This window comes from Osmia bicornis, chromosome 14, assembly GCF_907164935.1.
Source record: "Osmia bicornis bicornis chromosome 14, iOsmBic2.1, whole genome shotgun sequence".
NCBI classification, from domain to species: Eukaryota; Metazoa; Arthropoda; class Insecta; order Hymenoptera; family Megachilidae; genus Osmia; species Osmia bicornis.
The window spans coordinates 9,116,647-9,132,729 of record NC_060229.1 but is presented as its reverse complement, the minus strand read 5'-3'; the positions used below and the strand labels follow the sequence as shown (position 1 = coordinate 9,132,729).

General features: G+C 44.7%; 2 protein-coding genes and 1 long non-coding RNA gene across 3 annotated transcripts; all 3 read right to left on the bottom strand.

Annotated features, from left to right (window-relative positions):
* Window positions 1-824: 824 nt before the first annotated feature.
* On the bottom strand, window positions 825-2,867 carry LOC114882455. Its single transcript, XM_029199346.2, has one exon. The coding sequence runs from the start codon at window positions 2,865-2,867 to the stop codon at window positions 825-827; it is 2,043 nt and encodes a 680-aa protein (XP_029055179.2).
* Window positions 2,868-4,161: 1,294 nt separating this feature from the next.
* Window positions 4,162-5,970, bottom strand: LOC114882378. The gene has a single exon (XM_029199266.2). It carries the CDS (start codon window positions 5,968-5,970, stop codon window positions 4,162-4,164), a length of 1,809 nt encoding a protein of 602 aa, XP_029055099.2.
* A 5,827-nt stretch (window positions 5,971-11,797) lies between these two features.
* On the bottom strand, window positions 11,798-12,555 carry LOC123988455. Its single transcript, XR_006830082.1, has 3 exons — window positions 12,466-12,555; window positions 12,312-12,393; window positions 11,798-12,119 (listed from the first exon to the last, which is right to left on the bottom strand). It is a non-coding gene; the product is annotated as an uncharacterized LOC123988455 (long non-coding RNA).
* Between the last annotated feature and the right edge of the window lie 3,528 nt (window positions 12,556-16,083).

Below are 16,083 nucleotides of genomic sequence, written 5' to 3'. Positions count from 1 at the left end.
GAACTACGCAGTTAAGGATGATTTGTTTTATCGCTTTAGTTATTATCTTGATATGTCATCCAATAATCGGTTCTTCTTGCATTTGCAGTGACATGATCATTTATTATTTATCATTTATAATCTGACTTATAATCTACTTTGATTAAGAAATAGGGCAATTGGGATGATAATCTTTACGGCATACGCTCAGCTCAATTTCTGTATTTTGTATTCTATTTTATTACATTACATTTCATATTCTTTACATTATATTTCTTTCTCTACATTATATTCATTGGTAAATCTTCAGGGTTTATTCCGCCCCGAACTGACTTGCGGCGACCCTCTCGAGCTTCGAGGGGCCAGGCAAGCTCGCGATATTGATCGCTGATTAATTTTCAAGCAACGTGATTGATATTTTGGTAAGAACTTTATTCGTAACGTGCGTCTCGCAAGAATGGCGTTGAGACTCTGAAAATGCACGCGTGGATAACAAAAGACAATTGTCGCGTGAAAATAGCGTGGGAGGGCGATGCAACGGCTGCAGTAATCTCGCACGCTGATTGGCTCCAGGCTAGGAACCCGGGATAGCCAACGTACCCAAAAGGCGCATCGATCGATCGATACTCGGTCGATGCCGAATTCGGTACACCGCCCGCCTTGAAAGGATTATCTTTCAACCAACTTGTGTTGAAAACGAGAAAGGAACAAAATCTAAACTAAATCGCAAGCTTAACCTAATAACAAACAAGAAACGTGGGTAACAATGGAATAATACAACTAAATGAAAAATCGATTATTACAGTAGTATAAATAACGCAATGTAAGTACGCCCGTAATGCTAGTTAAGCCTCGATCGGCAATATTGCGAGTCTCGCCAAGGAGCGCACGAGCTCTCCTCCAGTCGTTCGCACCGTTGCTGTGCGAGCGATTCCGTCAGCTCTGGGATGTATTTGCTGCACACGTCCCATCAGCCATTGCAGCGGAGCCAAGCCAGGTTGCTTGATGAGTACCAGCTGACCTGTCTTCAACTGGTCACCCTTAGGAATTTTCCATTTGTGTCGCTCCTGGAGGTTAGTAAGATACTTCCGCGTCCAGCGCTGCCAAAAGTGTTGTCGAAGCTGCTCGATTCGTTGCCATCGTGACAAGCGATTCTCTTGTACGTCGCCCAGATCAGGCTGAGGAAAACTGTTTAACGCTTCACCAACGAGAAAATGACCCGGAGTAAGATATGAAAAATCGTTAGGATCCTCGGATAACGGTGTGAGAGGTCGCGAGTTTAGGATTGCCTCGATTTCGCAAAGTAACGTTTGCATTTCTTCGAATGTTAGGTGCGCATTGCCGATGACGCGATACATGTGGTGTTTAGCAGATTTCACGGCCGACTCCCACAGCCCGCCAAAGTGCGGCGCGTTCGGAGGTATGAAGCCCCATTCTACATTGGAGTCGCGAAAAAAATCACGCAATTTTGCACGCAATGGTTCGCTGTTATAAAATTCGTATAGCTCGTTCAACAGACGATTTGCTCCAACGAAAGTCGTGCCATTGTCGGAATGTATCGTGACAACCTTGCCACGACGCGCAATAAAACGTTTAAATGCCCCGAGAAAGGCTTCAGAAGTGAGGTCTCCGATGAGCTCGAGGTGCACCGCCTTCACGGCAAAGCACACGAATACGGCTATATAAGCCTTGACATGGCGAGCATTACGCCTTCTACCCTCGCGAATATATATTGGACCGGCGTAATCCACACCGCAATGAGCAAACGGTCGCGAAGGCTCAACGCGCTTGGCCGGCAGCTCTCCCATGGTGGCCTCAGAAATCGATGGATTCGCCTTAAAACACGCGACACAATCGCGGACAATTCGACGCGTCGTGGATCGCACCGACAACGGCCAAAATCGTTGCCTTACGGCGGCTATGGTTGCCTGCACCCCCGCGTGCAAATTACGAACATGCTCATGTCTGATTATCAGATCGGTGAGACGGTGGCGCTTCGGCAGCAATATCGGGTGGCGAGTGGTATAGGATTTTTTGAGCCTGCCTCCCACGCGCAGCAACCCATCGTCGTCCAAGAATGGAGATAATGCAAGCAGCCGACTGCGCGGGTCAATGCCCTGCGCTCCCGTCAGCTGACGAATCTCGTCCGGAAAAGTGGAGCGCTGAACGTCACCGCACAACGTGTGCAAACCGTTCGAGACCTCGCCGGGGCCAAGGAAAGTCGAGTCTCCCCTGACCTTGAGTTTGAGGCATCTGATGAATCTCATGCAATACGCCGCGATTCGAGCCACCTTGTCGATGTGCGAGAACCTGTGAATTGGTTCATGGAAAGTCAACTCCCTAGGTGAAGCGGCGACGAGAACAACCCTTCGTTGATCACGCAAGTCGTCCGCGGACTTCGCGAAGTCAAAATTTGGCCACAGAGCCTCCCCTTCCAGAAGGTAGTCCGGACCATGCCACCAAAGAGAAGACGACATTAACGCGGACGGCTCAACCCCGCGAGATATTAAGTCCGCTGGGTTTTCGCCGGTAAGCACATGGCGCCAGTCTGCGACATCCGTCAAGCGCTGAATCTCGCCGACACGATTAGAGACGAACGTGGTCCAGCGACGAGAACAAGAAGAGATCCAGTTCAAGGTGATGGTCGAGTCCGACCAGAGAACCTTACGCATTTCGGACGCACCAATTGAAAAACAAACCCTTTCCAAAAGCTGGGCAAGCAGTAAGGCTGCACTCAGCTCCAGTCGAGGCAGTGAGATGGCCTTCAAGGGGGCCACACGAGACTTGGAGCACAGCAGCTCGACTCGAAAAACACCGCCAGGCAATCGCGAACGCAGATAAATACATGCGCCATACGCGTCCTGACTGGCGTCGCAAAACCCATGCATCTCAACCGACGCAGACCATTTAACGCGACGTGGCACTCTCAATTGACTCAAGCAGGGTAGCTGGGCCCTGAAACGAGACCATCGCGAGTGTATCTGAACAGGAACTGATTCATCCCAGTTCAAGTCCAATTCCAGACTTCCTGCATTAACAGCTTGGCAACGACAACAACAGGGCTGACCAAGCCAAGGGGGTCATATAACCTCGCAACCTCGGACAGGATCAAACGCTTCGAAACGAAATCACCCTGAGAGTTGCAGTCGAAATGGAACTGGAAGAAATCGTCAGCAGGGCTCCAGTGGATTCCCAAAATTCGCGGGGTGTCTTTGTACAACTCAACCGTCATCGAATTCGGTGCGTCGCCAGTTACAGGCAACAGCTGAGGTGCATTGGAGGACCATTTGCTCAACTCAAACGATCCCTGCCTCAACAATTCCATTATTTGGTCACGTGCCACTCGGGCCTCTCGCAAGATGTCAGCGCCCGTAAGAATGTCGTCGACATAAAAGTCGCGAAGAACGCGAGTCGAACCGATTGGAAATCTTGAGGCCCCCTGTTCAGCCAGTAATCGCAAGCATGCAATAGCCAAATAAGACGCGGGCGCGGTACCGTACGTGACGGTACGAAGCTCGTACGCCTCGACCTCGTCATCGACGCTCTCGCGCCAAAGGATTCTTTGTAATCTAGTGTGAGACTCGTGCACCAAAACCTGTCGGTACATTTTGACAACGTCCGCCGAGAAAACATAAGCAAACGTGCGAAATCTGGTTATTATCGAGAACAGGTCTTGCTGTATAACCGGGCCAATCATCAGTATATCATTGAGTGAGGTACCGGACGAACTCTTGCATGAGCCGTCAAACACCACGCGCAATTTCGAGGACGACCCCGACCCCTTAAGCACGCAGTGGTGCGGCAAGTAAAACGCGGGAAGATCACCCACGTTGTCAGATTCATCAACGCGTTTCATATGGCCCAGGGCGAGGTACTCGCGCATGAAATTGACGTATTGCAGCCTTAGATCCGCGTTGCAACCGAGTCGTTTCTCTAAATTGCAAAAGCGGCGCAAGGCTATCGCGCGAGAGTCCCCTAACAGGTGGAGCCTATCTTGTTTAATGGGAAGCTTCACGACAAACCGACCGTCATCGCTGCGAGCGACATTGTCAAGAAAATGGGCCTCGCATGCCCGCTCGCCCTTCGATCGAGGGGGCGAGTCTCCCTGAACGTCCTCAATCTGCCAAAAACGATGGAGCTGTTGATCTAAATCAACATTCCGAACAGCAACGTGAAGGCTCTTTAAGGGAATGAGGCCGGTCGAGGATCGCCGGCCCTACCGGCCAAAATCCACCCTAGCCGAGTCTTCTGCAAAGTAAGATGATCCGAAGGGGACCTGACCTGACCCACGCATAGTAGCTGCCAAAACACCTCCGCGCCGATTAAAACGTCAATATCGGATGACTCATAAAATTGAGGATCAGCTAATTTTATATTGGAAGGCAAGACCATGTCGTTGCGCTTCATCGGGATACTTGGGAGCCTGTCGGTAATTCGATCCACCACAATGCAGCTTACGACCGTTGAAAACGCACCAAGACGCGACTGTACCTTTAATTGGACAACCTGACTAGCCGAAGTCGTAGTGTGATTTATGCCAGCCAAGGATACATTGAGCATTCGCGCCTTTAATTTTAATAGGTTGAAAAAGGAGCGAGATGTGAGGTTTGCTTGGGAGCCGCAATCGAGCAAGACACGGCACAACTTTCGCGAGCCAACGCTGTCATACGCGTAGACTACCGCGGTAGACAACATGACGTAGCTCGACACCGTAGAAACCGCGCCGACAGTGGCAGCGGCCGCCGCATCTTCGGAGGATTCGATCGACGATGGCCCGGCATCGTCAGGTTCGACCGGTTGCCTAGTTGGGAGGTGAAGAAGGGTATTGTGCTTCTTTCCGCATGTCTTGCAGGCGCCCGATGTACATTTCTCGCTGGAATGACCCTTTGACTTCAAACAATTGGTGCACAATTTGCGCTTACGCATTTCAAGAATTCGCTGCTCGACAGACAATTTCGTAAATTCCTTGCAGAAATATATGAAAAACTCACCAGCACAAAAGGTGCATTTGTTCCTAATCGTAGCCACGTGAGCGGCATGCTTCTTTATATTTGGTTGATTGCGCGGAGCAGGTTGACTCGAAGTGGAAGAATTTTTTCCAGCTGATTCCAACGCTCCACACGTGTGGTTTAGAAACTTTAAAAACTGAGAGAGTGTGGGTAATTCAGGCACGGTCAGAGAAGCCTGCCACTCGCGCCTCGTGACACTGTCTAATTTGTTCGTTAAAATATAAATTAGAAGGTCATCCCAAGAATCGGTCGGGCGCTTTAACGCTCGCAAAGCGCGAACGTGTTTGGCGGCGCCATCTGCGATATGTCGCAGTTCGCGAGCGTTCTCACGAGTCATCGATGGCAATTCGAAGATCGCTGTAATATGCGCATTCACAATATGTCTGACGTTGTCGTATCGCTCTCGCAACAGCTCGCGCGCGACCGCATAGTTTTCATCTGTTATTTCCAGCGAATCTATTATGTCAGCCGCCTCTCCGGTGAGAGACGTCTTGAGGTATTGAAATCGCTCCGAATTACTGAGCGAAGGATTACCGTCAATAATTTTGTTGAATATGTCGTGGAAGGAGAACCAGTCTTCGTATTTTCCGGAAAACGACGGCAAATTCAGCTTTGGCAAACGCACACTAGACGCATGATCCGCATGTAGATAATCGGTAGCCGGAGAAATTGATCCCGAAACGATCAGGCGATTATTCGCGGACATCGAATCAATTATTCTGCGCAAGTCGGCAGACAACGCGTAGAAGGTATTCTCGAAGTGAACTCTATCCGCACATTCCGACTCATCCATTTCCTCTATTTCCGACTGCGTCGTGCTGTAATCCGACCAGTATTTTTCTAGTTTCTTAAATCGCTCTTCGCACTTGAGAACAACGGCGGGCGTTATTTGTAGGTTGGAGTCAACGTAACCCTTTATTCGCGTGCACGCGCCTTTAATGCCAGCTCGCTGGCGTCGCAATTTGTTTAGATCGGCCGCCATTTCGCAAAATCGAGGCAATTGTCTCGTTGGTGATAGCGCAAAAACCAGTTACCTGACCGACGTGGTGAAGTCCAGTGGCTTCAATGGATGCGTTGACGAATTCCCACTGAATTCGAAGGTGGGCGGCAGCAATCTGCGTGCCGTGGAGATGATAGGCCAGCCCTCGGGGGTGATGCACCTCCGTGGTCGATAGTTGCAGGCGTCTCCAGACAGAGTCTCCTTGCGAGGACGACGATGCCTCGTTGTCGAGATGTGCCGGAGAATCCGGCTCGAAGGACCAGTTGGTAAATCTTCAGGGTTTATTCCGCCCCGAACTGACTTGCGGCAACCCTCTCGAGCTTCGAGGGACCAGGCAAGCTCGTGATATTGATCGCTGATTAATTTTCAAGCAACGTGATTGATATTTTGGTAAGAACTTTATTCGTAACGTGCGTCTCGCAAGAATGGCGTTGAGACTCTGAAAATGCATGCGTGGATAACAAAAGACAATTTTCACGTGAAAATAGCGTGGGATGGCGATGCAACGGCTGCAGTAATCTCGCACGCTGATTGGCTCCAGGCTAGGGACCCGGGATAGCCAACGTACCCAAAAGGCGCATCGATCGATCGATACTCGGTCGATGCCGAATTCGGTACATTCATTTTCTTCACATTACATTACTCTACATTACATTACATTGCATTGCACTGCTTTACATTACATTACATTGCATTACACTGTTTTACGTTACATTACATTATTTTACATTATGTTGCTGGTTATGGCCTTCAATTTATAATTTATGTCTTATTATTTACCTCATTCTTCTCTAATATCTTTAATTAAATACTTTACTGTTCTGTCGCTCATTCTTTCATTCTCTCATTTGTTCTTCACTCTGAATTGAATTGAATTAAAGTAATTGATATGATGTAGCTTATTTTGATCTTCATGATGGTACGGAGTGTCGTGGATGGTATTAATATGTTTAATGTACTTATTTATGGTTTCCTCCATTCGGTTTATATTTTTATACTTTATCTTTGCCACGCCATCACTGTTTATCGCTATTTTATTTTATTTCATTATCGCCTTCTTGATTACTTGATTCTTGATTTGTTGCCTGTACGTCCTTGATATTCCTTGGACATTTTCATATTATTCTCATTCTTCTTTAATATTCTTTAATTCAACTCATGCACGACGTCTCTCTCTGGTAATGGTAAGGTTCTTTCTGATGATGTGACGGTGTGCTGTTCCTGTAAAATTAATATCCATGTCATCAGGATGGGCTATTCCTGCTATTTTATAGTACGTTATTACCTTACCCTGTTTCCCTTCTTTTCTTCCCTTTCTCATTTTCAATTGCAATTCAGCTCTCTTAACTGCTAATTTGCTTCCTTTAACAAGTCCTTGCATACTGGTCTGACACTTGGTGGCTCTGACACTTTAGGGTTATGTTTCTGTAAATAATTTGTCATCCGTCATCTCATCTCTGAATATGACTTTTCTATGGCCTATTCTACTTTACGTTTATTTTATTTGATAATTTTTCTTATTGCTTTGTATTTGTATTTCATCTGTATTTTATTTTAAATTTAGTTATTTGGATGATTCAACCTTCTTGGTTGGCCTGCATAATTCATGTACTTATAATTATGGTTTGATCGATTATAAGTATTGTCTTATATATTTCATTTATCTTACACATTTATTTGTTAATTTTCATTCCTCCTCGACCTTGTACATCCCTGTCAAGCCTTTCGAGGTTCCGAGGATTTCTCATGCAGGGATGTGCAGGGAAGAGTTTGAGGCGAATTCAATTCTTTCTAAACGGTACGGCACTATAATGTTTAAATTTTGGGACTTTCTTGATCGCGTTGTTATATTATTTATTTATTTATTCATTATGTCATGCATTATGCTGGGCTAACATCCTATTCCTTCCCTGTTAATTGATCTAATCTTATTTTGATTTGATTTATTTTATTTTATTTTTTATTTTATCCCGTAAATTAGTATTAGTTAATACTATTTAATTGTGTGCTTGATTGGTTGTATGAGATTTGCTTGATTACATGCGTCGTTACATGCGCTGTTTGATTTTTATTTTTATTCTGATCTTGATTTTTGATTTTCATTTTCATTTCGATTTATTTGGTTAAGTGTCTTATGTTATTTGTTTTATTTAACTTATTTATTTATTCGGACTCTCTTTCCTTGGCGGTTGGTTTCCTTTATTTTCGGTACTTTTGCACAATTTGTTTTCTGCACCGCGAGAATGTGCTAGCGCAGTGTGTCCTGCACTCCGCGCAGTCTGCGGGTTTTACACGGGTTGATTTATTTCATAATTGTTATTAATCTAGCTTTATGGCTGGTTCACTTTCTTTTATAGTTCGTATTCATATTTATGTTTATATTTATATTCATATGCATATTCATATTTATATTTATATATTTTATTTCAGTTTATTCACAAACATAAATGATTTATATAATAAATGATAATCGTTGCTTTGACTTACTTATTAATAAATTTATTTTTGACTTTGCCCCGTCTCGAAATTTTATTTGTTACCTCTTACTTTCAGTATAATTACCTTTACCTTCGCGAATAGTGTTGTATATCAGACTTATCTTTGATGATAGGTTTGATGGTAAGTATGGATTCCTAGGATTGCGCGGCTGTACGATGGATGGTTCTGCGGACGGTAACTGTGTTGTAACGGGTAACTGGCGCGCGGTAGGTAACTGCTGCGCGGCAGATAATTGGTCTGTGGATAACCGTCACGGAGCGAACGGCCGAGTATTATATGGTAAATGGAATAATTGCGGTTGGTAATATCTCTGGTGCTGCGGTTGGTTACCGACTAGGGATAGCTTTTACGGCTTATCTTCGGGCAGTATTGCGTGCTTTACTGATTACGATGCGTTTTGCTATCGTTATCTTTCACAGGTACCTTACTTCTGGTTTTCATCACGGTGATTTATTGAAAGTTGTTGAAGTATTTTCGCTTTTCGCTTTCGAACGTTTATATATTCTGTATAATTGATTAATTTGATGGTTTGGTGGTTAATTTGATGGTCGATAATCATTATGGTATGGACTAGGGAATTCGAACACTAGGTATCTATGTTCTATTCTTTATGGTTCATGGTCGCGCTCTTTATTTTACTTCGCCCGGTTTCCTTTCCTTTCCTATCTTAGTTGACGTTGACACGGTCATCGGTCATCTATGATGTGACGTGATACGAAGTGTTAAGTGATAAGTGTCAATTGAACTGAATTAATTGAATTGAATTTTCTATTTAATTTAATTTTAATTTCAATTTTGTATTTATTCGTACGGAGGTGATTGTGGTGAAAGTGCGCGATCTACGGTGATGCATTGTGTTTCATTGCAGAGTATGTGTTTCAAGTGGTGCTATTTGTTCTGTTTTGTTTATATTATATTATATTATTTTATTTTATTATATTATATTACGTTCAATTTATGTTTCCATTTACGTTTATGTTTATGTATTGAATATACTGAATATGCTATTTAATTATGCTATTATATTATATTATATTATATGATATTATTATATTATATTATATTATATTATATGATATTATTATATTATATTATATTATATTATATGATATTATATATTATATCATTTTAGATTATTTTAGATTTTGGATTGTATTCAGTTATTCAGTCAATTCAGATAACTCAGTTATTTTAGTTATATTAGGTTATACCTAGTCAGTATTCTGTGCTGAATTAATTGTAAATTGTATGGCATTGTTTATATAACTTCTTACCTTTATTTTATTATAATTGAGTGATTAAATGAACAGGGTAGCTGGTGGCGGCATATGACATATTAAATTAAATTAAATTAAATGACTTGATTTCTGATTATTAATTTGTGTTTTATTTCACCGTACCTGTTGTGATTATATCTATCTGTCTTACTTTGGGTCTTATATTTATGGAATTTAGTAGAGTTGTCTGGATCTCCTGGACCGTGGATCTCATTTGACTTTCTTATAATAATGTCTGGTTGGTTCTAGTATTCATATGTCTTCTTTATTAATCAGGATTAAAAGGGGTTGAATGGAATTGTATCATTTAAATTGACTATAATATAAGGAGTTTAATTAACTATCTATATTAGTATACTTTATTAAATTAACACTAGAAAGACTGAAACTTAGTATATACCTATATTGCCCCAAAGCAGTCAAAATGACTGCATTGTAAAAGAATAACTAATGTGTAAAGAAATTTGTTTAAAATTAATTTTTAATATTTCTTATACTATTTACAGTCATATAGCAAGTTATTAGTAAGTATTAACAATCAATGATCCTCCTTCCCCCCTGAATTACGTTATCGCGCATTCAAGGGGAATGAGGTACGTGGGCAGGCCTGGCATAAAGATTCGAATAACAAGTCACGTACAAGTGACGGTAATCAAAAAATATATAAACTGTTATGCGAATTCGGAGCCGATCTGGTCATATAAGAAATTTACTCAATGCAATAATAAAAGTCATTTGATTATTATTTAAAATTTTCCAAGTAGTCAAAATGACTGCCTTAGGCAATACAGGTATAACACATATATATACCGGAAATGAAAGAGGGGGGGGAGGCAACTACAATGATTAATAAACGCATTTATATGTTGTACAAAAAGTCACAAAATTCTAGAAGCTGTATCATTCTATACACAATTGTTTTTCTAATTGAAATTGAAAAGCAGTCAAAATGACTGCCTTAGGGAATCTAGTGTTAAATTGATTGCACTTAGCGTGTTTTTGTTACATATTATATATTGTAACGTGGTGACACCCGTGCCCCCCCCGTTACAATCGCTGCGCTTTCCCCCACCGATACGTCCACCTAATGATAACCCATCACCCTTCCCTCACCTTACCTCTTTCCTCCCGCCCACCGGTGTCGGACAGATGGAGGCGATGGACTGACCCACAACGAGGTCCACCCTCAACAGGAGCTTCGAGGCCGGCGACAGATCCACCCCTCCAGCAAACACGGAGCAACGAGGAATTCTTCAGAAACTATGATGAAGCGGCCCAAAAACAGACGACAACGTCCACCCAGAGCCACCTGTCGCCGAGCCCGAAGACCTCAGCCCACCCGTCACCGCAGGAAGTCCGTCAGCCCCATCGATTCCGACCACCGGTGTATCGAAGCTCGATAATCGATCAGTCCCGTGCCGAAAAATGCCGCCTTCCAAAACCCCATCCCCTCCCAAAAATATCCCGCGATGGCCTCGTCGTCGCAGCGGCGACGACGAGCCGTTAATGAGCCTGGGGCTACCGTGTAGAAAAGTATTGAAGCGTAGAGAAATTTAGAGAGATTTTGTGTTGCGATTATAGAGGCGATTTATAAAGTGTGGAGTTGTGTGTGTGTGGCGTGTTGGTAAGCCCTTTCCTTAATAACGATTATATTAGCGCATCATTGTCCGAGATTTGGCAACGGCTACCCCTTCTCGTTTCGACCCCTGTTTTGGAAACCACGCGTAACGTAGAGACCCCCGCGAGAACCCATCCCGACCCTGCACCTTCCTGTCCTCCGCTATTTCCTCCTCGCGCACTCCCCCGCGAAATTGTACGGACGAAAGTGCCCGAGACTCCTCCATTTGTAGAAGTCCCCTTTCCCCCTTTCTCCCCCTTTCGATTTTGGTTGCCACAAGAAGTGGCTGGCGCTCAACAAGTTTGTATTTTGCGACCTCCCTTTTTGGTATAGAGTGAACCCCCGAAAGGGTCACAATATATACATATGTTCATAATAATTTTATCTATTTTCTTCATTTTAAGGACTAGTTTTCTTTTATTTCTATATTGTGGTTCAGTAATTATACGGTAGTATGTGGTGTTTATTATTTGATTAGCTTTGTTCATCACACGTTGTACTACATTGACTTACTTGCATCTGCATTAGTATTAACGTTAATATCAGACTTATCGGAGCGGTATGATAATTCAGTAACAATCTACGCAATTTATAACTATTTGAATTGATTTGTCTTGCTTCAGGTTTTATGCTGATTTACGTTTCATGTTGCTCCTCACATTGTGTCAGGTGCGTATTTTCCTCTCCTATTAATCGTTACGTTTTGCCTCCACTTCTGTTGGCTGGCGTAGGGTTTTCTGCAAATGGATTAATATTATGATTTACGGTTTAATATTTAATATCATGGTATCTTATGATGTTAATAGTTCTATCTCTTCCTACTATGTTCATTATATTCATCATCATTCATGTTATGGGATATATATTGCTACTTATCTTTATGGATGATTTGCTAACAATAATTAATAATTTATTTATTTATTGCTCACTGCCTTCATTTGATGATTTGATTGTTTCTCCACCATCTTTGCTTATTAAACGAATTTGAGGTCGTGGTTGCGTGAAATGTTCCTGCAAGCAAGTTTAAGCAGTTTCAATAAATTCAAACAATAATTCCAATTATCAGTGTTACATTATGCTCACCATCTATTTCTTCTTTTGCTTTTATTCCCAGCTGATCTTCCCTTCTTTGAAGATTTAGTACTTTTCCCATTAATTGATGTGATAGGAATATATTATGTATTGTATACAATGTTTGACGTTAGCGACATTGATTGACCTGCTCAATTTTATGTTTTATGTTGCTCTTTTCATTTACATTATCCTGGTTATCTTGGCTATGTGGGCCTCGCAGGAGGGATTCTCAGCTTCGCTGGTTTGAGCACTTCATATAAGCTCTCAGTTCGCTTCTTATTATCTGTAATTCTTCTTTCAGTCACTTTGATAGTTTTAATAGATGATTATGAGGAATTCCCTGTCGCACATGCATTTATTTGTTATACTATATAGCGTACCTTTCTGTTGTGGTGATCTTGTTTCTTCATTTTGTGGTAATGCGTGTACCCACTTTGCATGAGAGTCTGCTGTCTATGGTTATACTTTATACTTTATACTTTACCTTTTACTTTTGACAATATTGGCATTCTGTGTTTTACTTCTTCTGGCATTGCTATCTGCTATTGTCTGGCATCTTTACTTTACCTTTTACATCCTTGGTTTATTTTCATTTCAGTTTTATAGTTTGTTTGAATTTTATTTGAACAGTGTGTTCAAATTGTGTGCTAGGGTTAAATATTAAATACTCTTTACTATTATTCCCTGCTGCTTGGTTGCTTGGCTGGATGTTGACGTCTGAGGTTTTGAGGTTTTGCTGGTTAATTGCTTTGCTCTGCTTATGTCGAGTCCACATATGCTCGTCTGTTTACTCGCTTGCCATGCTTCTTATGTTTAGTTCACATGTTCGCATGTTCGCATGTTTATTATTGTTCGTCCTTTTATTTTAACTGTTTCGTAAACTGTTCTGTGCATCAGATGCATATTATACGCTGATTTTTGTTGAATTATGTGATCTAGTTACGTTTAGCTACGTTTAATCACGTTTAATTATGTTTATGTTTATTATAGCTATTATGTTTATCATTTTATCATTATTTACTGTTCGTTTATCGGTTCTATTCATGGACTTATTGATTTACTGATTCATTCATTCATTCACTTATTATTATTGTTGCATTTTGTGGTATTCAATGTGCTATGCTTGTCGTGAGCGTTTATGCGTGTGTGTGGAGTGTGTATGGGACAAGTCATCGAGGATTGCAGCCTACGAAGACGTGGCACAGTCAACCGGGGTAAGGACTCGCTCCGAGACCTGGCTGTGTGGAAGAGCAAGCCCTGCTGAAGTAGGTGAACACATGGCGCGATCACCCGTTGAGCAGGAGCTCCGGTTCCTGATCGAGGCCGAAGAGCACGCCCTGCTGAAGCAGGTGAACACATGGCGGGATCACCCGTCGAGCAGGAGCTCCGGTTCCTGGTCGTGGCCGAAGAGAAAGCTCCTGACCTCGCTTTGCAGGCTGGTGAAGACATGGCGCGATCACCCGTTGAGCAGGAGCTCCGGTTCCTGGTCGTGGCCGAAGAGGAACCCCTGTCCTGGGAAAATGCTAGGCAGGCGAAGAGGTGGCGCGGTCACACCGGGATGGTGCGATCCTTGAGGATGTCGATCGTTGCTGAAGAAAAATGGCCTGTCCTCGTGGAAGGACAGGTGGGCGTGATGACATCTAGGATAAGCCACATCATCATTATCAACCTACCATGGTGGACGAAGATTGGCACGATCAACCGTGGAGATACGATGTCCAGGTTCATGATCGTAGCTGAAGAAAAATATGTTCCTGCCTTATTGGCAGGTCAGCATGATGACCTCAGGGATAAGGCACATCATCAGCAACCTACCAGGTGGACGAAGATTGGCACGGTCTACCGTGGAAATACGATGTCCCGGACCATGACCGTGCTGAAGTAAAGTGGCCTGTCCTGGTAAGTTTTGGGATAGGTGGGCGTGATGACATCTAGGAAAAACCACATCATCATTATCAACCAACCATGGTGGACGAAGATGGACACGGTCAGCCGTGGAGATACGATGTCCCGGTTCCTGGCCGTGTCGAAGAGAAAATATGTTCCTGCCTTTATTGGCAGGTCGGCGTGATGACCTCAGGGATAAGGCACATCATCAGCAACCTACCAGGTGGACGAAGATTGGCACGGTCTACCGTGGAAATACGATGTCCCGGGCCATGACCGTGCTGAAGAAAAATGGCCTGTCCTGGTGGGTTTTGGGACAGGTGGGCGTGTGGCACGACCACCCGTCGAGTGGGAATCCTCCGGTTCCTGGCCGTGTCGAAGAGCAAGCTCTTGCCCCGGCAGGTGAACACATGGCGCGACCACCCGTTGAGTTGGATTGGGATTCCTCCGGTTCCTGGTCGTGGCCGAAGAAAAATCCTGTGCCTTACCGTAGCAGGTTGAAAATGTCCTACCGCTGGATCCGAGGTGCAGCGGCGTGGATCCTCAATCCCCCATGGCTGCCTAGCGCATGGCGGATTGAGGGAGGACTGAATAACGCGAAATGCGTTGAATTACCAAAGCGCCGTTGTGGCTATACGTTGGTACACTTTATATATTCTAACGATTGCAAAGGTACCAGCGGCCCAGGTTAGGGGAGAGGTTTTAGTGGGTAGGATGTCCAGCCTCGGGAGTGCCCACTCTGGGCTGCCCGTCTAGGTCGCCCCTTCAGGGCTGTGGCCTTTATTCTTGGGCTAGGCTCAACCCCTTAAGGGTTGGGTTGCCAGGTTGCCCCCATCCGGGGTTGCCTCTTTGGATTTGCCCCCACCAAACGGGCGCCAGGCTGCCCCCTCAGGGCGGACATGAGTCCCACACTGCCCGTGGCCGCTCTAGACGAAGGCCGAAAGGGTATCAACCCGCTCGTGCGCAGACGCATTTTCTCTTCCAACAGAAACAAAAAAAAAAGGTTCCACGGACCTCTACGGACCTGGCCAAGTGTACTGGCTGGGAGGGGAGGTGATACCCCGACGTGGCGCGTCCCCAGGTGGCGGATAGGGCAATGCTCGCCATGCACTTTTCGGAGTGCATGGAGGGTAGGAGTGAAATAAAATAGCTCCCGCGGACCAAACACCAAGGGAAGGAAAACCCACCAAAACCTCCCCTATGACTGGGGGATAGAATACAGACACGGTAACCCCTGCCTGTCGTACAAGGCGACTGAAAGGGGGGTGTTTGCTGCTGTCGAAGTAGCCTCGCAGATGACCCGGGGCGATGCCGGTGGGATCTACGGATCCTGGCAGGGCCTCCCTTGCCGGTAAGGCCTGGGTCGGAGAGGCGACAAGGTGGCTGCAGCGTCGTTCAGTTCTCCAGGGGCCAGGCTGCGTGGCGGACCGGTGCGGGTAGCGAACCCGGAGTGCCCAAGCAATTACACCGTAACCCAGTGGTCACGTTTCGCTGGAACGGGGGGCTTGCCTTCATTGGCCGGCCCGCGAGGATGACAACCGCTATAAAAAATCTCTAGCCCCAAGCTGCGGTACGCGGTGATGAGGGCGCCCCTGGAGTCAGCGCCAGGGGTGGCTGATGGGTGCATCAGTCTCTAGCGGCCAACCCCGGGGTATCTGGCGACCCCCCGGGTGAACTAGCCTTACTCTGCCCGGGTGGACCCACAGACCGACTCACTCGTGGGAACACTATGGATGACTT

Excerpts from the sequence above, each read along its gene's own strand:
- LOC114882378 (XM_029199266.2), bottom strand. The coding sequence starts at position 5,970 with ATGGCGGCCGATCTAAACAAATTGCGACGCCAGCGAGCTGGCATTAAA.
- LOC114882455 (XM_029199346.2), bottom strand. The coding sequence starts at position 2,867 with ATGCATGGGTTTTGCGACGCCAGTCAGGACGCGTATGGCGCATGTATT.